This window comes from Notolepis coatsorum (genome assembly GCF_963971535.1).
Source record: "Notolepis coatsorum genome assembly, chromosome: 9".
Taxonomy (NCBI): domain Eukaryota; kingdom Metazoa; phylum Chordata; class Actinopteri; order Aulopiformes; family Paralepididae; genus Notolepis; species Notolepis coatsorum.
In genome coordinates, this window is record NC_140173.1 from 60383955 (window position 1) to 60409824 (window position 25870).

At 43.9% G+C, this 25870-nt stretch overlaps 1 protein-coding gene across 4 annotated transcripts in view; it reads left to right on the top strand.

Moving 5' to 3' along the window:
• slf2 (SMC5-SMC6 complex localization factor 2) overlaps positions 1–4061 on the top strand; it is a 140162-nt gene extending 136101 nt beyond the window's left edge. For all 4 annotated transcript variants that reach the window (XM_084322171.1, XM_084322173.1, XM_084322172.1 and 1 more), the window contains exon 21: positions 3197–4061. In XM_084322171.1, coding sequence (XP_084178297.1) covers positions 3197–3526 — 330 coding nt within the window. In that variant the 3' untranslated portion in view covers positions 3527–4061. The remainder of the gene's footprint in view (positions 1–3196) is intronic.
• Positions 4062–25870: the final 21809 nt, after the last annotated feature.

Below are 25870 nucleotides of genomic sequence, written 5' to 3' on the forward strand. Positions count from 1 at the left end.
ATTTCTATATTCTATATTATGGCTATGTGTCTAATACGCCCATCGCTTATCAATGACTTGCTTGCAGTCAACATGTACGAAACGGATTGTTTTTTCATCTGTACATTTCCATGTTATACCGTTTAAGTTTTTGGACATTTCTAGGGGGAAAAAGATTCCGCAGGAATCGCCCTTTAGTGTAATACACACAACACGTTGTCATTTTCAAATAAACGCTAGATTATCGATGGTATATGTGTACTTATGCACGCTAGAGAAGCGGGCTGAAAAATTTATTATCTATGACCTGGTCAGCGCTAACGTCATATACACACACGTTGTGAAATATGTGAAAAAAACATCTGATTACCCCAAGACTGGTAAAATAAATTCCTTACCTCAGATCGGATGTTCTGCAAAAAGATTATTCCAATTCCTGATCGCCATTCCAAATATCGATCGCGTTTATTGATCCAACGTTATGTACTCGAAACACATAATCCACGCTGCTCTGAGGGTCCCCAATGAATGCAGTAGTCTTGGGTTACATTGCCTGAGAAGTAAAATGTGGAATCCGGAGTTTTCTTTTCACATGCATTTTCATTGAGTCCATTCCAATGGGTGCAATACCATCTGGGAGACGATAGGGGGCGGTATTTGCCCTTTTCGAGCTCATAGACAGTCCCAATGATAACGTGCAATAAAAGCAATAACGATTAAATAACGAGATTTCTCGTCATTGGCATTCAACGCATGGCGGCCAACAACGAGACATCTCGTCGTTGGCACTCAATGTGTTAATTACCTGTATGTCATATATTTTATGCTTTCTTTTTTTATCGGCTTTCAGTTGAAAATTTGCTTTGGCTAACACTGTCTCACACATTTACATTTATGTTCATTAATGTGTGTCCTATTCAAATAAAGTTTAAACTGAAACATTCTTCTCTATTCCTAGAAAGTGTAAATGTTTAGTCACTAACCCATCCTGCACTCTGGGCCCTAAATAAAAACCTCAACAAAGGAGTTGAGGTCCCACCAGGTCCCTCAGGTCAGCCGATCAGATGCTCCTGACATTCCGGAGGTCTAACCTCAAGCTCAGGGGGGGCCGTGCCTTTGCTGTCGCAGCCCCTGCACTGTGGAACAGCATTCCCACCTCCATTAGGCTCGCCCCCTCGATAGATGCCTTCAAATCGAGGCTCAAAACCCACTTCTATCTACTAGCCTTTCCCGTTCACTGACTCATGCCCTGTTTTCCTGTGTTTCATGTGTTTGCCTGTGTGCCCTCCCATAAAACGGAGTGTGATTGTTGTCGATATGTATCTATGTGTATCTACCCTCTGTACAGCACTTTGGTTGACACGCGTCATGTGAAATGTGCTATATAAATAAATCTGATTGATTGATTGAGTGAAAGCTGACATCACTGTCTGTAACTGAGGGGTTACAATACCCTGACTGTATTAAAGAATGTGATAGATTAAACCACTGCTAGGTATGTACTTTAATTACTGGCCAGACAGTACATCGAATATAGATGGTGAACACTCATAATAACACGGCATTGACAAAGAAATAGTATTTGAGGGTATTTTATTATTATGCAACATTAGGTTACAGAATGAGAATTAGGGTTGCGCTTGTATGGCGAAGAATATGCATAAAGTCAGTCAGTAGCATGAGTCACTGGGAATAGCAGGATTCCTACGATGGGTACTAGGTTGACGCCACCTGGCGTATAATAGCAATTATAGAAGGCAACGCGGGTACCGCCTGGAGACACTGGGTTCCCTCCGGGGTTGTAAGGCCTAGAGGGTAGAGGAATGTTCGGATACTCAGTCTGATTCAATGAAGAATAAAGGGACCCCACATACAGGAGTCAGTCCTTGTAAATCCAACGATCAGCAGCAAAAGCAATAACTGTAATCCAAATGCTCGATAGCAAACGATGATAGCTAGCCAGCCTCTGTCCATGAGGCCAGCCCGAGTGTAATCCTCACGAGGTTGAATCACAAACGATAGTGGAAATCAACGAGGCTCTTCTCCGGGTAACACGTTCCAAATCAATATAATCCGACCAGTAATGGTTCTGCAATCGCCGCCGCTGGTTCTCCTATGCACATGTCCAACGGTTCTCCGACTAGGCCTCCTCGGGTGCTGGCGACGTATTTAGGCCACACACCCTGGCTAAGGTTCACTAGCTAAATACGAACGAACCGTTAGGTAATGCTACACACGAACGAACTGTGGTTGCACGATATACAATAAATGAACGACTATTTACTTCACTTTAAACTAGGTCGAACTTGACGTTACTGCATTAAACTCTGACACTTTACTATTCTATTCGCACGTGGCTCTCAACGCTCTGTTAGACGCACGGTTGCTCACTTCACTGTTACGTTGACTCGGGATGAACAAACACGAAGTGCTGCTGTGCGCACCTGCGCCGTATTTATACTTAAGTGATTATCTAGTCCCAAACCTCAGTTCTTGTCTGGTATCAATACGCTGTCTCCGGGCATGTTTCGACATGCCTGAGCTTGTCTTTGAACCTGACTTTGGGGGAGACTGCCTGGCGCCACCGTCGGGGGCATTATCCATAAGGAAAGTGAATATTACTATGATTCGAACGCAGGTTTAAAGGGATATACCGTGTATATATAAATAATATACAATGTATATAAAACAATAAATGTAGATTCTCAGCTTTAATCTGGCCCTTCACAACACTGTCACTCTCCATTCTGCTGCTCTGTATCTGGTTCCAAGTCCCTTCTGACGTGAAGTCATTTGAAAATGTGTTTATACAGTCATCACAGAATAGGCACATTATCAGGGGTTTTCTTAGAAAGATTAAATTACCCTTTCCAGAGCCACAGAAGCCACGTTAGTGAATTAGGGCATTGTATTGGCAAAAACTTGTCAATAACAGACCTCGCAATACAGGGGTCCCAGTTCAATAAATTGTGATATTATAAACACTGATATATTCCGATTATAACACCTTCAAGGCTAGAGAATGTAAACATTGTGATTGTTTTTGTTCTTCTGTCGGGTTTAGTTTATTTGACAATAAATAAGGCAATCGGACATTTACATCGCAGCTTACAATTGTCGAGCATAGCACAATAAAATCTCACACTTATTTCCATTGTGGTCCTTGATTTATGATTGTATGTATGATTCCATTGTGATTGTATTTGTTCTCATGCAGGGTAAGCTGTACGACTACTGGACTCCCCCGCCGGAGGACACTGTGAGTGGCAGCCAAACGGAGGAGGAGGAGGAGGAGGAGGAGAAGGAGAAGGAGAAGGAGAAGGAGGAGGAAGATGACGGAGAAGAGGAGGATGTCGTCATGGTGGAGGAATTGGCCTCTCCCCTGATGGAGGACGAGGAAGAGGTGGAGAGGGAGGAGGAATTGGCCTCTCCCCTGATGGAGGACGAGGAAGAGGTGGAGAGGGAGGAGGAATTGGCCTCTCCCCTGATGGAGAGGGAGGAGGAGGACATTGAAGACATCCCCATGGATGTGGAGGACGAGAAGTGATTATTTTATTTCTTGGCAGTGTCGACCACCATTTTGTTTCCAGATTTGTTTCTCTCCCTGGTTAAGTTCAAGTTTGATTGTTAAGAGGTTAATAACAGTTGCTAACGTTCGTATTGTGTTATTTGTAAAATTGACCTCTGGATAATTAAAGTATTTCTATTCTATATTCTATAAGCCGTCCTCCCTTCACCACTGTTGGCTGTTCCACCGTTCTTTCACTACTTCCATTAATTTAATTTTAAGCATCCCTTTGATGGCATGCCCCCTTTTTTATGTTTGTTTTCCATGTTCCAAGGAAGATTTTTTTTTTTTTTTTTTTTTAACGTCTGTTTGCTAAACACAATTCTTCACTTTCCTGCAAAAGAAAACATTTGATGTTCCAATGAAGATTTATTTTTCTGTTTGTCTGTTTGCTAAATGACGTTTCTTCACTTTCCTGCAAAAAACCATACCAATTCCATTTATATATATTGACATGCAACTTGGTTTTTGACTTTGGATATATGATGATTTGCACATGAGGTTATTTTGTTTACATCTAATGTTCCCATTGAAAATAAAACGTTATTTCTACTACAAATATCCGTTCCCTCATTCTGGTGCAACTAGTTTGTTATATAACATAGAATGTTATAAGCGGATTCCCTTTCCCTACATTCTCAATGAATGAATGAATGAAAACTTTATTTAACAGATTGCAGAATGGGTAATACAGTATGGCTCAATACACAATTGTTAAGGGGATGCAGACCAGAGAAAGACGTTTGTCTTGTTTACATCAGGGTCCCCCATTTTCAATTCATAGTGACATTTATGACATACTCAACATACATGACATTTATGGCATAGGGACATACATGACATACAGGTATATAGTACTGTTACATTTGTGACATACGATATGAAAATATACAGTACTGTTACCCATAGATCCTAACAGAATATATCAAGAATCAGGTTTATTTGTCACATACATACCAGGGCATACAGTGAAATGCGGGTGGTCATGCCCGCATTGATTGATATATATATGATGGGAAGGAGACTGTACATTAGGAGGGGGTGGGTGGGATTAGAAAATATACATACGGTGGAGAGAGAATATATACATACGGTGGGGAGAGACTGTCTATTGGGGGGGGGGGGGGAGGTTTGGACATTTACGGTGGCCAGTTTCGAATTGCAGCCTCCCGTAGGTGGTCTTTAAGAGCGGTTTTGAATGTGGGTAGGGATTCACATTTTTTTATTATCTTTATTCGCTTTTTTTTGGTCGTTCAGGACCGACAGCTTTATCTTGGCCACGCAGGACCGACAGAGGAGGGAGGGTGAAACGGGGGGAGAAGAGGGGAAGACAAGCGGCATATGGCCACCGGGTCTGGGAATTGAACCCGGGGCGACCGCTTCGCGACTCAGCGCGCTATGTGGTGTGCTACTGGAGCGCCCCCCCCCCCCCCCCCCCCCCGGATTCACATCTTCTTACGGCTGTGGGTAGGGCGTTCCACATTGTTGTGGCATAGTTGCAAAATGTGTTTAGTCCCTTGTTTGTGCCGAATTTGGGTTGCACAAGATTTGTGGAACTCCCTCTGGTGTTTTGGGCGTGGTATTCACTGACCTTTGGGAAGTATTTTGACATGTACTGTACATGGGTGTGGTGTAGACGTAGTGTATCTTGTAGACCAGGCCCATTGCAAGTTGCTGTACTCTGTTGTCTACTCTAAGCCATCCTAGGTTGTCAAAGTGGGCAGGGGTGAGGTGGGTTCTAGGAGTAAGGTCAAGTAGTAGTCTGACCAGTTTGTTTTGTGATGTTTGTAATCTTGTTTTTAGCGCCTTTGAGGTGCTTTGGTACCATGAGGTGCAAGCATAGTTGTACTACCCTTGAATGAGTGCTCCTGCCAGGGTATTCTTGTTTACCAGAGAGGAGATCCGGTAATGGTCATTTGGCTCCTACATCAAACTGCAGTGCAGATTTGGAGAAGCCCTCTAGCACAGTGTTTCTCAACTGGTGGGTCGCAGGGCCATTTTGAGTGGAAGTGGCTTCTCAGCTCTGGTCCAGCTGAAGACAAAGCAGAGGAACAGATTGGACATTGAGCATGACCTCAGAGTTGCTTTGTCTACCATCACCCCAGACTTTGAGACTCTTGTCAGGAGCAAACAATATCCCCAGTTATCCCATTAGTTCCCTGGAATGTTAAGCTAAGAAGTCTGCTAAGAAGGATATATTATTTATTATTATTATTATTATTATTTTATTTCATTGTGTTTTTAGCCCTAGTTGCACTTTTGTTGCAACCCCAGTTATCCCATTAGTTCCCCCAAACTTACTGTAGGTCTGTTATAGATCGTATAGCTTACGCTCTGCTCTTAGTGGAACTATTCCTTTATCCAATCTAATATTGAAAATAACTTTCACATGTACACACCCCTATTCACCTCCGCCTGGCCACACCCACATCCGCTCCTACATAAGTGGGGTCGTGGCCACACAATCAGCTCCTTCCCTACTTTCACCACGAGAAGTGTCTGTATACACCACTTTAGTTTAGTGCTGAAGTAGTTTGTTGAAGAGAAGAGGAGCTGCGTTGACATTGTATCTTTGTTTTCTCTCTCACTATTTTTCGAGAAAATAAAGCGATAATGTCTTCACCACCGGAACCTGAGTCTAGAAGATGATGATCATTCTGACCTCCACCGGCGCTTCGCATTAGGGGCGCACGTCGCTGAGCAATCCCAGCCGGCATTGTCTCCGGCTCTGCAGCTGGATACTATGCTTCGGGAGGCGGTCGGCTGTGAGGGCTGACGGCCTCTCTGGGCGGGTGATGTTTTTGCGACGCGAGCTTCAGGTGTGTCAGTTGTGGGGGGACAACTATACAGCTTGCGTAAAGTCGGCTCCAGGCTAGAATCCCTTGTTGCCCTCATAGCGGCGTGGAGGGGGTTCTAGTCTGCAAACTATGCACCAAAGTTATGGAACACACTACCTATGGACATTAGGGAAGCTATATCTCTTAGTATTTTCAAAAATAAGCTAAAAACGTACCTCTTCACCCTAGCCTTCTAATACACTCCGCTGTACTGTAGCACTGTTTTACTCTGTCCATTCTATTGTATAATTAATTATACTATCTATTCTATTCTACTATTCTATTATTGCACTTTATTATTTTATTCTGTCTATTGCTTTTTATTACAGGTTCAAAACTGTCGGGTATTGAACTGTGTGTGTATCGAGCAGAATAGACTGTCATGAGCAGGAGACTACTGTCTGATATGGCTTGCCTTAAAATGTGCATTGTGGTGTCAGGCAGAAGAGAAGACTGTCATGTTTTGAACTATGGATACCGAACAAAAGTTTGGGACGGCTTTGAACTGTTGAAGCAGTAATTCAGAACAGTTTTACCATTGTACGACTTTGAACTGTTGAACAGTAATCCAGAACTATTTTATTGCACCGTAAAATATATATATTTTTTAATCTATTCTATTCTACAATTTTATTGCACTGCACTATTTTACTCTGTCTATTTTATCTTGCTCCTTTTATTATTGTATATTTAAAACTGAATCAAACCATAAACTAGGTGGCCTGTTGGGATGTTTTAAAACTTTTATATTTTATATGTCTGCACTTTATGTGCTCATTTTTCGGTTGTGGGGTGGTTGGACAGGAGAGGTGAGGTTGTGGGGTCTTTGGATACAATGGGGGGGGGGGGGCTTGGGGTGGTGGTAGGGGGGTGGGGTTGAATGTTAGACAGGTTTAGATAGAACTTGGATATTGGGGGACAATGGGCTGTCTGTCAGGGAGGGGTTAATAAACATTTGGGGCGGTGGGGGGGAATCCAGTTCTACCACAGTAGGAACATCATCATAACACTTGTGGTAATATTGCCTTTGAATTCCATAACTAAAATGTGTGAATAATTAGGAAACCATAACATTATGCCTTGTATACTGTTTAGCAGAATGGGCTGCAGGGCTAAATGAGGAACGAGACAGTTGAACAGACAAAGGTCACACCTACTGTGACCAGATTACAACCACACCTACGGGGGCCACTAGCAAAACCCCGCTGTACTCAGCAAAAAAACACACCAAGGAGGGGGGCCATCAAGACCCCCCCTTCTGTTCACTGAGGGAAGACGACACCAACCCCCACCCACGGACAAGAACCTGTTGGGGACAGACCCAACAGGAAGACAATGACGGGGGCCACTAGCGGCCCCCTCTGGGTATTGAGTCAAGATCCACACAGGAGATCAAGGAGGTGGGGGCAGCCGGCCCCCCCCCCAGAGAAACCCAGAGGTGGGGGCTGCCAGCCCCCACAGGAGACCGCCCACAGAAGACGCCTGATTGGACCAACTGTATTAGTAAAATGTGCTATTATTGGCCAGAAATTATAGTATATAAGAGCGAACATATTGGTAGTTCAGGAGCCCAGACCACCCCAACCCCAGGTCTGCGGCTCCACCCCTCCCCACCAGAGAGACTGTGCTGCTTTTGATGTAAGTAAGCTGGATGGAACCACTATGTTTGGTTAGAATAGAATGTAACTTAGCTTAGAAACCAGGCTTACTTATATGCAAAAAGGGCTTACAATATTTTCTCTATGTTCAAATTATGTTAACAAATTACTGTTTTATGTACCTACCTGTTGGGGTTTGAGATGCAAACCGTGTTGATTCTTTGTACAGAGCAGACATGTTAATGTTTTCTGATAATCCTTGTATGTGAAAGGCAACCTTTTATTCACTCTTGGCCCTGGGTCAAATAAATCAGTTGAGTTGAACTAGAGTTCTGGTTGTCTGGCTTACACGCTTATTTCTCATCTGCTTAAGTCAGATGAGGAGACCAACAATTCTATCACTTATGATCCTTTCTCCTCCTTGCAGATAGCAATCTCAGTGTACTGTACAATAACCTTAGATTATTGTAGGATTCTATAGGAATATACTACACACTGACACACAGCTTGGTTTAGAGAGTGTCCACAGTCAGATTACAAATGTGAAGGAGAAGCATATCGCACTTTCAATATGGGAAATATTATCTACTGACCAGTGAATGTCAGTACTACCTTCTCCTCAAGTCTGGCCCCCATTGGGCTTTTTTCTTATCCTGTAGCGTTAGTGATGAGAAAGGAAAACAAGAGAATAGTCAAAGACTCTAGCCACTCAAACAACAGCCTCTTTGCACTGCTGCGGTCAGGCAAGCGCTACCATGGGTCTCATGGCCAGCACACAAGAGACTAAGGAGCTTCTATCCCCAGGCCATCATGGTGCTCAATGTGGACTCTATGTAACACTAACCCATCCATTCTACATTCATTGCACACAACTTCCACATACACACACTCACTTTAAACATTCAGCTTCAACATCCACTTTAAACACTTTTGGGACATTTACGGGGGCCAGTTTCGAATTGCAGCCTCCCGTAGGTGCTCTTTGAGAGCGGTTTTAAAGGTGGGTAGGGATTACATTTTTTTTTTTACGGATGTGGGTAGGGCGTTCCACATTGATGTGGCATAATTGCTAAACATGTTTAATCCCTTGTTTGAGCCGAATCTGGCTCAATACGTAAATATATTACATATATGGCTAATGCTATAACATAATGTACATTCACTGATTCTTGAGAGTCGGGACAAAACACTTTTTAAATATTATATTTTGAGAATGCACACTATATTGATTAGAGTTATATATTCATGTAGAGAAAGGTCTGAGCTATTTAACCATGTAAAGGTGCGGGCTCTACATAGAAAAACATTTTCAACAAATTCACATGTTTCCCTTTGAAACTTGATTTGTGTTAACTCCGTCAGACACACAAAAAAGTATATAATTGGAATTATTCCAGTCCAACAAGAATCTAAAGTTCTGAAGTATGTTGTAATAGTGTTTAGTTAATCTGGTATGCAATCAAATATCAAGTCAAGTCAAGAGTTTTATTTGTCACGGCATACAAGTATACAATGAAATGCGGGTGGTCTTGCCCGCAACGATGTGCAATACAGTAGTACAACATATAATAGAATCCAATAAAACAACATTGTGCAATAAACAGGTAACATAGTGGGGCATCTCGGTATTTGTACATAAGTTATTTACAGAGCATGGAGGACATGTTAGGTCCTTTGGTAGTGCAATACACTGTTACTGTTGCTATACTATTTTTAAAGTGACCTTTCCTTGTGGCCATAAGTGTGGGCGTGTGCAGCATGAGTGTGTGCTTGCTCATGTTAAAGTGGCTGCTAGTGTGCGAGCGTGTACAGCGTGCGTGTCGTGTGTGTGCTCATGTGTGCTTGTGTGTGGAGAGTTCAGTGTTCTGTGGCACTCAATATATACACCTCAGGTGTAATTTCACACTATTCTGAAAACCCAGATTTAGAAATATTAGCATTTTCAAACTTTGTTTTTAATTTTGATATGATAAAAAAAAGATCATTAAGTAAATAAGACACAAGAGGATGAAGATCTAATGCTCCTTTATTACTTAAACAACATAAACTGAAGAAGGAATTTGTATTTCCCCCAAAATTTACAAAAATAAACATTTGACTGTGTTGACAAAGATCTGACAGTGTTGGCGAGAAACTGACAAGTTGACAAAATTGGATTTGCATCTCTGATAAATGAACACATGCATTGGAACACAGATGGAAGTGACAATAATAAGAACTACTCCTTGTCTTATACTGAACATTTTGTTAACTCAATTGTAATAAACAACAAACAAAAAAAATGTTGTCCTCTTTTTCTCCGCCTGATTTTCTATTTTTCTCCCCATCCCAATTTAGTCGTTATGCCAATTTCCCCCCTCCCCTACCTGGTTGTTGTGCGCATGTTCCTCCTACTGGTCGGTACAAGGGAACCCTGAAGTCCACCACATGCTTCCTCCGACACATGTGGAGACAGCCAGTGGCTCTTTTTTCACCTGGCAGCGAGGACTGTGTGGGAGGTCACGCTGCCTTCACCATTTCCTGCCTTTCGCTGAGCAGGCGCCCAGACCTGACCTGTAGGTGTCGCTGTCCACAACGCCAGATTACCACCCACGACTTCCCTCCCCCTAACTCAGCCAAACGAGTTAGTATGACGACCGGCCCAAGCCGCAGGGCAATGCTGACTCCGGGAGTCGAGACCGCAGCATCTTGCATTGGTGACGAGCGCAATCTCCGCTACGCCACTCGACTGCCCCTTAAACAACAAACTTTACATACACCGTTTCCAACTATTACAAAATGCACAGTTTCCAACAACAAAAACAGTAATGGAGACCAGGACCCCTTCTTATCGTCCCTGTTTTCATCTACCTCTTCTACACAACTTCCTGATCTTCACTTTCTCACTTCTCCTCTTCTTTTCCTTCTGCATTTCTGATTAGTTTCACTATGATGTCTTGAACTGGGCAGAAACAGACATCCTTCTTGCCACATTTGGGCTGAACCTTTTCTGTTGGACCATGGGGATGCAGAAATTCCACTTTCACATCTTGTTTCTCATTATCCACATTGATGGTCTTGGCTAGCCACCAGTGGTCATCATATACTACAGCTAACCAGTCTCCATTACTAAGGCTGCTAACAGTCGTTACTGTCACCGTACCCTCAGGACCTTTCAAAGGTTCTTCGTCCAACTCCTCCATTACATCTTCCATCTCCATACCCTCTTCCATCTCCCCTCCCATCACATTTTACATCTCCTCCCACAACATGGCCAAAGGTCTCTTCTTCCTTGCCCTCCGTGTATCACTCTGCTGTTCTCCTGGGTTGCCATGGTAATAGGAGGTAGCTGGGCAGAAGCACTGGCAATCCAACATCTCACTGCAAAAGCAGGATAGTTGTCTGTGGTGGATCCTGTCCTTATGTGCGATGATCTGGTGTATTTGTCTTGTTGAGGGAACCGGTTTGAGAGGATTCATGAGAAGTGTGTCGTATCTTTGCATGTCTTCTTCCACAATGTGGTACAGCTGAACACCATTCAGACTGTTTGAGACCTTTTTGAAGAATATGTGTCCATCCGTCACATCATTTCATCTCAGGACCAGGTTGTCAGCTGTTCTTTTTACTGTTCCACCAATGCCGTCTGGTGCGCCCTTACCATGGGAAGTGGGGAAGAAGTTCCACGTTGTCCTTTCAAACTCCAGTGTAGGTGGGATACCAGACAGAAGAAAAAAGTTATTCTTGTTCTTGTTTGTTCTTGTTTACTTGGACCATCAGACCAAAAGTGCATGTGGTAACCTGTGGATATTTTGTCGCGATATCTTTTAGGACTGGATCCATTTGTGTCCAGATTGCCACAGCATCCTGTCTCTTTGACTCTGACAGTGTGCAAAACCCTGCCTTTCCACCCTTAGTGTAATACATTCCGGTATGGAGTGTTATCTGTGGCAGATTTTGTCCGAAATGGTACGCCTGAACTTCAGCTTTATATTTGAATTTCCAGGATTCTGAAAAGTCAACATGGACGATTGCTGTACTTTCATCACAGGACTCAATTGTGTTGCTGTATTCTTTTGACTGGTTTCGCACTGAACACACGTGTTGTGGTTTCCTTTCTGAGTTTTTGCTCATAGAGTTTGATGAGCTCTGAAAGGCTGCTGAAGTATACTATCTTCATTTATACCTATATCTAAGTTCTGTGATCGTATAGTCTTTTACCCTTCTCCTCTGCATTGTTTGGTATTTCAGATGTTCGGTTCTATTAAGGAAAGAAGCTGACGAGGTGGTCCAATCAAACAAACTGCTGTGTTTATTTCCATTTCTAAATAAACCACAGCTTATGAATCAAAACAAGCACAAGCTCTTTACTTCAATCTAATCGTCTCTTTGGTGTGGCAGTTCTGTCCATGAGCTGATCAGCTAGGGCCGATCAGAGCCGTTTCTCCGGTGGTGGTGTTTGTTGTCTCTCGGGTTTCCCATGACAACACGTGGCCTCTCTTTGTGGTGGTCGCCAAGGCAACCTTGCTTTCGGATCCTCAGCGGGTTGGGAGCGCTTGGTTTCGTCTATCCTCGGGGGCAGGCTCTCCTGCTGCGAGGCGATCGTCTATCATCGTCTGGGTCCATAGCTCTGTGCGTCTCCGGCTCGGCTCTCGAGGTCTCCAGGCCGGTCTCTCAGTCCATCTCCAGGTCCGTGTCTCAGTCTCTCTCCAGGATCCTTCTCTCCGCCTGTGTGTGTCTCGCTCTCCTCAGGCTCCGTTCTCTCGTCCATCTCCATCAGCCCTGCTTATAGGGAAGAAGAAGGAACTCCCCCCCCCGTGTGTCCCAGGGCTCGGGCTTCTCCATTGGCCAAAAGGATCTTCTCGCTGAGTGACACGTCATGACACGTCAGCCTTGGTCTGCTGACACAACATTTCCACAATAGAATCTGCCGGGCTGTTTTAGCAGTTAGTCATTACCTTATTAGGGGATCCGTTCAATGAGTAACACGTCCTACGTTTCTTGTGACACAATGTTTACACAGTCTAGATTGGAGAGACAGACTGGCTCTCGATGCCCAGATAATAAACCATATACGTCCTTCAATAGAATACTTTGTTTCTTGATTAACCATTGACCAATACTGTATAGTTTTATCTTCTAGCATTAAGAGTTTTTATTCTTTATTGTGACTTCCGTTATCCTAATAGTTTTAAGTTATGCCCACATTTACTTATGAAATTGAACTTTATTTGATTGTTTCATCCTACGGGGGGTATTTCCTATTCTAAAGTAAGCTGTAATCTAGGTTGTATCTCTATTTGATCCCTAAGTATTTGCTTCACTTATTGTCAACTTTTCTGGTTTTGCTAAACCTATTATCTAATGTAATTTGGTATGACAGCTCCCTGTTAGTACATTATTGATTGCACTGTTTTAACCGGTGGCATTTCTACTTGGATGTGAAATGGGAGATTCTCAAATAGTCTGTGTCACCTTTCTGACCTCTGTACCTTAGTCAGCAGCTGCCGTCGTAACCTGAAATTGCTTTAGCTTAGTGTCAATATGACCTTTGATCTCAACTGTTATTTTCAGTTGGTTTCTTGTTTCTAAGATAATTAGTTTCCCCTTTTATCTCTTACCAAATAGGTTTGCCCGGTGGGGGAAATGAGTCATTCCAAGTAAGCTTTGTTCCTCTTTAGCTAAAGTCCATATCCCTCCTTCCTGCCCATTTCAATATAGCCTGGAGGGGTCCGTTTATGACCTTAATGACCTTTGTCACCTGGTCGGGGGAGTCACTGTCTCAACCTCTTACAACCAACATGGTTTTTCCTGCTCCTTCTTGCAAATCAGCATTTTGTCTTATCATTTTGTACATTTTTAGTTGTTTTATTTAGATAAATTCACGACAATCCACCCTTAGTGGGTTTCATAACCCACTATATAGCACCAATATGTTCTAAATTAAACATGTTAAAATCATAATTATCATTTTTGCTAATATTTTCTAAAATTTAAAAAAAATCTAAAATTTACACAAATCGAACTACCAAACCCATTTCCATCCGTACAGTTACAAAATTCATCATTTCACCTACCTTTTCCTCCTTGCACAGTTATACACATTATCAGTTATTAATACGACATCCAGTTCTAGGTCCGTTTCTTTATACAAAAAGAACATCGTACCATTCTCAGCTTATTTCAATTATGACTATACATTATCCGTGTAATTAACCAAATATGTCTATTTTGTGTAATTGACTCTGCAAGAAAAGATTAATACATCATACCAATAAAAGATTAACACTCTAAACATCACGGGAAATTCAAACAAGCAAACATAAATAATTTCTTCTCCTTGAAAGACCACTGAGGCCTCAATTATTCTTCACTTTCCTCCCTGTCATTTATCCCTATTCCAACCTCCTGAGGTCTTTACTGCTAACTCGTTTTGACAGTTTTTTTCTTCTTGTTGTATTTTGTGCTAACCACAGCCTCTTCTTTGTTGTATGCAGTTTTTGGTACTGCTCCGATTTTCCACAGAAGGAAACGATTTTCCCTCTGTCCTTTTTGCATTTTGGATTGTTATTTACAAACACACAATGGATTGGAAGGTCTCATTTTTCTCACAGATACATCTTTACTGTTCAGCATTTTGACAATACATTTTTCTCCAAATTAATTATCTATATATTTCACGGCTTCTTAAGTTAGCATTCAATCAAATCACCTTTGTCTCATTTGTTTTTGTGCTGTACTATTTTACTAGATCAAATATCTCAAGTTCAACACAATACTACCTCCACCCTTGAAAGTGGAATAACCATTATTTCACTATCAATACCTCGTTTCCAGACAGCCACCTCGGTCCGGACAGTCAGCTCTAGACGAGGCCAATCACCAACAGAACCTATGTGCATGGCAACAAACCACAGTCCCTTTAAACACACATCCCACATACTCCGCCAGCCTTCAACAAGCCGGTGCAGAGTCTCCCATAAGTCAATCATCAAATTCACATGTCTGCACCCTACATGAACACTATTTGGCCAATGGCGACCAAAAACCTACAGAGTTTACCTATAGACAGAGAAACACGTTTCCCCAACACTTACCATATCCCAAAACCGTGACACAACCCCCCAGATTCTACATCTGGACCCTTAATGAGCGGAAAACAAACCATGAACCAGCTCCCGTCCATTCTCAGTTTCCAGCTCATTATCCCAGACTTCCTACCAGTCTCGCTGTGTCACCACCACCTGCTATCCCTGACCGGCGAGAGATCCCTCCCAGCCAGCCAGTTCATAAAAAAGTGTCAAACAAAAACAAAGAAAATTGCAAACAAACATAAACAAAACTCCGTGAGTGCCTTCATGCAACACACCCATCAACAGAATTAAACTATCAGCTAGAGGCATAAATACTCCCGCAAAAACTAAGACAGCAAAATTAAAAATCCAAAAAGAAATAAAATAAGTAATGAAATAATAATGTTTTTTTTTTTTTTTTTTTTTTTTTAAGTCTCATTGACCACCCTTGGATCAAGTATGTAATCACTACTATAAATAGTCCTTTGTTTTTAACTCCGTCTAATATTAAATGTTCCATTGTTCCTGTTCAAAACCATCAATTTTGTTAGTACGATTAGCCCATGCAATTTCCAGTCACTTCATCCCTCTATAGCCCCAACTTACCCTTGTTAGTCTTCCAAACCGTTTTAGTAACTTGCACACCTAATCAAACCTTCTAACCTTATCTATGTATCTTCGTCTCTATTCTTATTCTAATCAGCCGCATTTTCCATTTCAAATTATTAATAACTCCATTTTCTCTAGCACTTTCAGCTTTGTTTTCGTGCATTCCTGCTTCGCTCTTAATCAACCTATGACCTATGCAGACACAACCTATTTACACTCCTTCTGAGAATGACCCAACATTCTGCAAGTCCAGCAGGTCTATTTTCTGATGAACTCATGCTGTCCGTTGGACTCTCGCCGTCTATTGGACCCTTGCTGAGCCCGCCACCCTTTGTCACATGACCGAGCAAGATGGCCGATCTCCCCACAATTCCAGCACACAGTCGACGCCGGCCATCCAGGCGGTCCCAGTTTACCACGACCCCAGCAGTCTCTCGGCTGGCATCCCACAGCTCTCGCCAGGTCCACCCCTCTCCTGTCCTCTGGTCGCATGTCCTGTTGCCTGGAGGAGAGAGGGGCATACCTGTCCTTTTCTGCTGCCTCTCCTCTGGCCTTTTCTTGTCGGGAGGGGCCTGGAAACTCACCCCTCCTGCGGTTCTGTTCACCCTGTCGCGGCCCAGTTCCCTGTCCGGGCAACGGAGCACAGGGCATTCCTTGATCACGGCGGCCTAGGTCTGACGCCCGAAACATGACATCACGAACCGTACCACTCAACAGTACAGTCTTTTCAGCCAGTTTTTGCTCCAGCCCCCGCATCTCGTGTGCGGCTTGACCAAACGCCCGCTCTGTCTTCCTCAAGTCTCGATGAACCTTTTCATGTCGTTCGAACGCTTCTACAAACACTCTCTGTCTTTCTGAAGAGAGGCACGTCATCCTCTCCTCTTCCTCCACCCTGGCCCTCGCTGGCTGGCCCCTCGTCACCGGCCCACGCCTCTCATCCCGGCTTTGGTCTCGAGGGACGACTGGACATGGGAAACGGGTGGGCTGTAGAAACTGTTCGTGTATAGTTCCATACCTGCTGTCGGTCCCAGTTCCAGCCATACGGCCAGAGTGGACTTCGTGGGACTGCTGTAACAACCCCGCTCTTCTCAGTCTCTTTATCTGTCCCTTGGTTAAACTGCAGTCGCCTGCAATGGACACCCCAGCATGGATCGGTTCTGGTTGGAGTAATACCGTTGTCACTGGTTCTCTCTCCTGTATTGGAACCAAAGTCAACATTTCAAGTCCTTCTATCGTACTGGTCACATGAGAGAAGTCCATCCTATTCCAATCAATCAGATTATCATCACTGGTAAAGTCTATCTGGGAAATGTCTGCAGAGGCTCTCGGCTTTCTCCCACCAATGGCCTGACTACTGTGGGCCATTTCTCTATATTTTTTTTTTTTTTTTTTTTTTTAATACTACAGGTTATTGAAACAGACTGATTGTTTACTCTCGTTTTTGTTATTCTATTGTTATTGCATCTAACGCTTCAGTTGTTCCTATCAATGTTCCACTAAGGTGAACTTCCTATGTTACAGTCATTCACTCCACTTTCAAACACTCCTGCAATAACCGTTTGAAAAAACAAGTTTCTCCGTCTCTAAAACTATTTCTACTTACTTGAGTTAAAACCACTCACACTGTCAAACTTTTACTGTGCAGACAAGGATTGATAACTGGCTTATCATTCATACTTATACCAAGGCTTATATAGCCGTTTCCCCAGTTGGTTATCGAAATCGTCAGAGCTCCAACTGTTCGGCCGAGCACCTGCGCAGAAAGAAAGCAAAAACATCCAACTTAACATCAGTGGCATTTCCCTTGTAATTTCCACTATTTGTTATGCATTGGAAATGTCGGGCAACACTATACTAATGTTTTTAGAGAGATTTGGTGTAATCTGCTTGAATATAACGATACAGCTTATCTTGTGTTTGTCCGTCCCTCCAACAGGAACACTGGAGGTTTCCAATCCTCTGTGTGTTCTTTTCACCTGATTATCTGGGAAACATAATCATTAGTCCCCGCTTATCAATTGTCTAATAATCTTGGTAAACCTGGTTAGCCATCTGTTCCAATTTCTTTTTGCTTTGATGAATCCGTTCATCCTGATCCTATTTCATACTTTAAATGACCGTTTAGCGTATCGACTAAATGTAATATTAACCTTTCGCTTCACACTCTTCATACAACATCAATTTCATTCCGCTTCACACACACACTTACATTCTTACACACAACCACTTCCCCCTCACAACACTAAAAAAAATCCTTTAGTGTTGTCACTGCTTCCAACTACCAATCAGGGAAAACAATAAATTTTCAGCAATTTAGATCACTAAAACCCTGACCGTCATACAGCTCAGTTGTCCATGTTATTAAACTCACGGACCCCCGCACTATACCACTGCAATATCCTCCCAGTTCCTTGAATACACAAAGAACCGTCAACTCACAGCCCAAAGCGTTTCCCCTTCAGTTTCGAACCTGAACGGAAACACCCCAAGCTCCTTTTTTCAAAGAATACCACAACTCATCCTACCATCACCTGCACCTAGACAGGCCAGCGCCCATCCGGTACCTACCTCACATACACAATAACAACGCAGCTCAAATAAACATCCACACCAATAACACACAACATGCCACAAAGCTAAACCTGCTTCCAAGGACCCCAACACGGGTCCAACACTCAACCCAGCAATGGCCTGCAGCATACCCCACAATCCATTCTCAGGCAAGCCATTGAGGGGGGGCACACGTGGAGAAAGGAAGGGATGGAGAATCACAGGGAGAAATACAAGGAGAGACAGAGGGGGGGCGGAGGGAAGAGAAAAGGGAGGGAGGGATACAGGGACGGAGGAAGGGGGGGGGGCTCTCAATTCAACATCAACTATAACAAAAAACGTCTATACTTAATTAGCAGACTTCACCGTATCGCCTGGTCCAGTTAACCCACAGGACTTCAAACACTATCTCCATCATCTGCTGCCAACTTTAACTTAAATCAAACCCTAACTTTAATCAGACTAAAAGAGTCTGCATGGAGTTAACTTATTTATCCTCATGTAATCCTAATTTAGAAAGTAAACACTACATTAATATAACCAATACTCCAAGCCCCACCATAAAGGCAATCTATCTTGAACAAAACCTCCTTTGCGAACCTGTCATTTCAACAAAGTCAAGCTGGGAGAGAGGGATGGAGAGGAGAGGGGCGGGGAGGGAGGGAGGGAGGGAGGGAGGGAGGGAGGGAGGGAGGGAGGCAGGCAGGGAGGGAGGGAGAGAGGGAGGGAGGGAGGGATGAAGGGAGGCAGGGAAGGAGGGAGGGAGGGAGGGAGGGAGGGAGGGAGGGAGGGAGGGAGGGAGGGAGGCAGGGAGGGAGGGAGAGAGGGAGGGGAGAGTGAGAGAGGGAGGAAGAGACACGGAGGAGAAAGGGGGGGGGGTCACGCAAGACCCGTCACACAACGCCGCTGTTTTCACTTCAACTATTCCTGACCAACATCGCCCCCTATAGCCCTTCACTGTCCACTGCCATAACAAAAGCCCACAGTCCATCCCCCTTGCGCCGACCGACGCGGCGCGCATGCGCAGACAGACACATACCGTCTACATGTCCCTACCCGTCATCCACATCAGCTGCCTATCATTGGAACAAACTACCCTATCCAAAGTCACAAACAAACTCACACATCCATCACATTTCTTTTTTTTTTTAAACTTTGGCCATTCCCCTGGCTCTTTTATGTGTTTATCACATTTATACTGGTCAAGGATGACCGACAGAAACAGGCTGAAAGAGTTCAGATGGGGGGGAAGACACTCTGGGAAAGGCACGGCTGCAGTCGGGATTCGAACTCGCTAAGCCCCAGATCCGTGACGAGCACGGTTGTCCACGGCGCTGAAATAGCGCTCGCGGTACGTGGTGAGCTACTGGAGCTCCCCCATCCATCACATTTCTATCCCACTAGTGCCATTATACTTGGCCCACAACAAACACAGATCGATAACTAAACAAGCATATACATTCGTCATCAACAACTGGAAAAACCGATAAAAAGAATTACAAATTCCCAAAGACGGTCGCTACTTAAAAACCAACACCCATAATAACCACAAACTGTCCGCTACTGCTCCCCGTTTACATGTGTGGAGTGGTGTAACAATCAAAGAGGCAACACTGCCCTCTGCTGGAACGTTCGTTCATCACCCCCATTGCACTACAGTATTCACAACGTCCTGCAGGAGGCGCCCTCACCCTCCCTCGCAAGTGCGTCACCACGCAGCACAACCACTTGACGTCAAATAATAAAACCACAATCCCCAGAACCCCCTACACCGGAAGTCCCTGTCCACGCCTCTCTAAGGTCTCGTGCCAGCCACCAAGAATAGCAACACGCGATATTCCCAGAGAGTTCAATCATGCTATATTGTTAGCACAGGTAGCTTAGCATTTTAGCTTCGTTAGCTCAGTACTGCTAGCTCCATTAGCTTAGCTTAGCCACTACCACAACTTCTCCTAAACAACCCATTATCCTGTTGATTCGAGCGGCACAACACATCGCAACGTTTACACAACCCCTGTTATACCCCGCAACATAACTTTAATCCTATTTAGCCCCAGTTTATAGAACATATATCATTATCTTTATTCTAGTACGCTCGCCCGTTTGGCCCCGCCTGGCCGAAATACACAGTATTTTAAATCCAACGCTCCCCAAGCCTAGACGCTCCCAGTGACGTCATCAGCTCCAAAAACTCAGTTTATTTTGATCGCTTCTACATTAAATTTAGACCTTAACACCACCGATTTGAAAAATTTCAACGAACTTCACACATCATTTTAGTTCCATCACTCTTGCCATTCATTCAATTCACTCGATATCGTAACACAGCGTCCATACGTTTGTCCTGTCGTCCTCGGCTAACGCCGGCAGCTAAATAAATGCCCCTTCCCATGGACAGTGTTACGGTTTCTCCGCTGCCGTCTTGTTCACCAGCGTTCCATAATAATACAAAAAATCCATTGGCATTCACTCATAGCTTCTAACATACATCCATCCCAACATATATACTAAGCAAAACATTGTCCTATTCATAAGCATACCATACAATTGGCCACATCCATTCTAAGCGCATTTCCTACCTCGCCCATTTCACACAATTCTCTCCTATGTCTAATCACAAGCGCAGGTCCTTCCTTCAAAGTGCTTCATATATCTACCGAGTTCTAGAAAATTCGCCTTGCTATACCCCGAGAAACCCACTCCATTCATGTATAGTAGCTCGTGGAGAGTTTTAGTAGCGCCTCTTGTCGGCTTGAATCGGAGTTTTATGTGGTCTATCGTTACCACAATTTCCATATTTTCCACTTCCCTCATTCCTCCACGAGTTTGATGTTCTTCAGATCTGGACCATAGCCAATCTGAGCCTAAATGACGTCGGATTTGTCTCTGCAATTCGCTTATGGAACGTCTTCCAAAGTCCATTGCTCAGTCGTACCGATTCTAAGTGGGCCCCTATCCCGTTAAGCAACCTGGCACGAATCCCTAACCCTCTGCTGTGCGCAATCTGAACTAAATACAGACATCTATATCCTCTCCTCACTGGTAGTCACCATACTGTTCGATGAAGGGCTTGTAATCCACAATGGTACTCTTGTTCCTCCGAACAGCGCTTCATTTAACCCGTTCATCAACCAAAAACGTCACTTATCCCCAGACCTTCAATTGTTTCCCTGAACAATTCCTTATTTATAGCTCCACAGTGGCTTATAAACACTTCCCCTTTTTCCTCACTCCTGTACCGTTCACTCGGATCGCGCCCCTTTTCTTCATTACATTAGTATCGATCCTACCCAGACTAATCTTACCACACCTGGCATTATACCAATCATAGGCATTCTAACCGAACATCCTCTATACCCTAACCTTTCTAAGTGCAGCGCTGGTGTGCGGCTGAGACCAGAGACAGGTTGTGAACCCTGGTCCCCGGTGCTCTTCCGACACCAACATTATCCTGGTCCATTACATCATTCATTTTTACCTGTAGCAACACCCCAATTTGAGACAGCTCGACTTCTACCAATTTTAAACGCATCTTTATTACTTACCTTCAAACTCGCTGTCCCCGACTGAAGAGGTGAAGAGTTATTCGGTCGCAGAGGCGTCGACGAGGGCGAGAATCTCTCGGTCCATTTTCCAGAAGTAGCTTTTCGTCGTCTTCAACCGGCTTTGGTCGAATGCAGCACGGGTCTCGGCACCAAATTGAAGTATACTATCTTCATTTATACCTATATCTAAGTTCTGTGATCGTATAGTCTTTTACCCTTCTCCTCTGCATTGTTTGGTATTTCAGATGTTCGGTTCTATTAAGGAAAGAAGCTGACGAGGTGGTCCAATCAAACAAACTGCGGTGTTTATTTCCATTTCTAAATAAACCACAGCTTATGAATCAAAACAAGCACAAGCTCTTTACTTCAATCTAATCGTCTCTTTGGTGTGGCAGTTCTGTCCATGAGCTGATCAGCTAGGGCCGTTCAGAGCCGTTTCTCCGGTGGTGGTGTTTGTTGTCTCTCGGGTTTCCCATGACAACACGCGGCCTCTCTTTGTGGTGGTCGCCAAGGCAACCTTGCTTTCGGATCCTCAGCGGCTTGGGAGCGCTTGGTTTCGTCTATCCTCGGGGGCAGGCTCTCCTGCTGCGAGGCGATCGTCTATCATCGTCTGGGTCCATAGCTCTGTGCGTCTCCGGCTCGGCTCTCGAGGTCTCCAGGCCGGTCTCTCAGTCCATCTCCAGGTCCGTGTCTCAGTCTCTCTCCAGGATCCTTCTCTCCGCCTGTGTGTGTCTCGCTCTCCTCAGGCTCCGGTCTCTCGTCCATCTCCATCAGCCCTGCTTATAGGGAAGAAGAAGGAACTCCCCCCCCCTGTGTGTCCCAGGGCTCGGGCTTCTCCATTGGCCAAAAGGATCTTCTCGCTGAGTGACACGTCATGACACGTCAGCCTTGGTCTGCTGACACAACATTTCCACAATAGAATCTGCCGGGCTGTTTTAGCAGTTAGTCATTACCTTATTAGGGGATCCGCTCAATGAGTAACACGTCCTACGTTTCTTGTGACACAATGTTTACACAGTCTAGATTGGAGAGACAGACTGGCTCTCGATGCCCAGATAATAAACCATATACGTCCTTCAATAGAATACTTTGTTTCTTGATTAACCATTGACCAATACTGTATAGTTTTATCTTCTAGCATTAAGAGTTTTTATTCTTTATTGTGACTTCCGTTATCCTAATAGTTTTAAGTTATGCCCACATTTACTTATGAAATTGAACTTTATTTGATTGTTTCATCCTACGGGGGGTATTTCCTATTCTAAAGTAAGCTGTAATCTAGGTTGTATCTCTATTTGATCCCTAAGTATTTGGTTCACTTATTGTCAACTTTTCTGGTTTTGCTAAACCTATTATCTAATGTAATTTGGTATGACAGCTCCCTGTTAGTACATTATTGATTGCACTGTTTTAACCGGTGGCATTTCTACTTGGATGTGAAATGGGAGATTCTCAAATAGTCTGTGTCACCATTCTGACCTCTGTACCTTAGTCAGCAGCTGCCGTCGTAACCTGAAATTGCTTTAGCTTAGTGTCAATATGACCTTTGATCTCAACTGTTATTTTCAGTTGGTTTCTTGTTTCTAAGATAATTAGTTTCCCCTTTTATCTCTTACCAAATAGGTTCGCCCGGTGGGGGAAATGAGTCATTCCAAGTAAGCTTTGTTCCTCTTTAGCTAAAGTCCATATCCCTCCTTCCTGCCCATTTCAATATAGCCTGGAGGCGTCCGTTTATGACCTTAATGACCTTTGCCACCTGGTCGGGGGAGTCACTGTCTCAACCTCTTACAACCAACATGGTTTTTCCTGCTCCTTCTTGCAAATCAGCATTTTGTCTTATCATTTTGTACATTTTTAGTTGTTTTATTTAGATAAATTCACGACACTGCCTCTGTGTTTGACAAGCTTAGTGTTGATGTCGATTCCATTGCGTGTCTTCTTGAACTCTCTCCCACTGTCTCCATTGAACATCGATTTTGTCTTGCTCTTGGGTTGTAACTGTACCTTTGTTTAGACATCATGAGCAGGCGCGAAGAAGGCAGGCATCACTTGCTGGAGAGCAACAAACTAATTGAAAACTGTCATCCAGTTTGTTTGACTTCACAACATCAGAATTTTTAAGGACCTTGAGCATTAAGCATGCATTTTCATGTATTTGACACAGACATGTCTTCCGATCAGATGCTTTTGGTGCTGTGACATAGAAGGGCCTCAGAGCACAGAATGAAGAATAGCTCAGCTTTACAGTGGGGTTCTTAATCTGGAATTCAGTGTGGAGGTTGAGCATGGAGTCTGGCAGGATCATTCTCTGCCGCTTGATCTTGTTCCTGGTGATTGTGTCCTGAACAGTCTGTGTTATACCCTGTATGAATGTTGGCTTTTTCTGAGGCTGCTCCTTTTCTCTCATTAACTTGTAGGTTAACCCAAACTCTTTCATTTGTTGAAGAAGACGATACTTTTGCGGCTGGGTGGCGTAGCGGAGATTGCGCTCGTCACCAATGCAAGAGACTCTGGTATCGAATCCCAGTCTCAGCATTGCCTTCGGCTTGGGCCGGCCGCCGTACTGGCTCATTTGGCAGAGTCAGCGGGTGGAAGTCGACAGTGATGTACCTGAACGCGTTCAATGAACGATCGTTCATGAACGCGTTCGTATTTTGGGCGAACTTGAACTGAACGTACTGTATATCCGCTAAATGAACGTAATTGAGAACGCGTTCATTCTCAGCCCTGTGTAACGGAGTTCAAAAGTGCGTTCATTCTCAGCACTCTATTATAACGGCGTTCAAAGATGTGCCATATTTCATAATGCTTTTTAGCCGAAAACTCAGTTAAAACACTGTAAACAGGCTTAAAAACCATGCGTAAAACCACCCGATCTGGCAACCAGCCTGTCACCCCCTGCTACGTCATCAGACTCCTCCTCACAACAAGCAGTGAAACAGGAATTGCGCGCAGAAGCCGAGAGCTGCAGCAGCAGCAGCACTCGCTCAGTCGGAGTCAGACTCTAGACGTCACGTCGGCGTATGCATTTAAAAGAGTTTACAATTCAAACTATTTGATAAACTTCTACTTTCAGCCCGGAAATGCATTCTGATAAACTGGATTAAGGATAAGCCTCCATTTTTACAAATGTGGTATAGAGAGATCTTCGGTGTGTGCTCCTACCCCATGAAAGACTCTGTGCAATGCATAGAGTCAACAACGCTTCCTTTCAGGATGTGTGGGCCCCACTATTAGACTATTTTCCTGCTGAAATGTATCGGATCCTTCTAAAGGCCCAGTGCCCCATTGTATGGACAGACCTAGGATAGGAAAAAATAAATATATGTATGTCTACATGTGAATGCGCTCAAGGCAAGTGCAATACTGTACAGTGCCTGTCTTGGTCTGCTTTCCTTTTAGCTTGTTTTTCTTTTTGTTTTGTTTTTGCTTGCTTATGGTGTGGATGATGGCATAGAGATGAACTGGAGGACCCCCCCCCCCCCTTGTCCCAATGTGTGTTTTTGTAATGTAAGTAACTGTACGTGAAAAATCTATAATAAAAAAAGAACTAAAAAGAACTAAATTTGTTCATTTTTGAAACCATGAACTTTAGTTCAACATTTTGAATTATGAACTATGAACTGAACTAGTTCATTTTAAAAATGTTGAACTGTGAACTGAACTAGTTCATGTAGAAAGTGAACTTTCCCAACACTGGAAGTCGATGGGTGGGGATTGGACGTTGTGGACAGCGACCCCTACAGGTCGGTTGGGAGACGCCTGCACAGCAGAGACAGGAAGTGGCGAGGGTAGTGTGAAACTCCCATGCGTTACACCTTGACAATGAGAGTCCGTGCTGGCAGGCGAAAAGATGTGACAGGCTGCCTCCTCGTGTGCCGGAGGGAACACGTGATGCAAGGCTTCTGTCCTCACTACAACTGACCAGTGGGGGGCATAGTCGAGCAACGTTCAAGACAGAGGAGGGGAGAATTGGATACACGAAAATTGGGATGGGAGAAAAAATTGAAAATAAGGAGAAAAAGTGGATAAAAAAAAAAAAAAAAAAACAATACTTTTTAAGAATCGTGCCTGATGACACACTCAGTGCTGGTTTTTGGCGCCGTAGGCCAGGAGTTTGTTTGTTTGTCTTCAG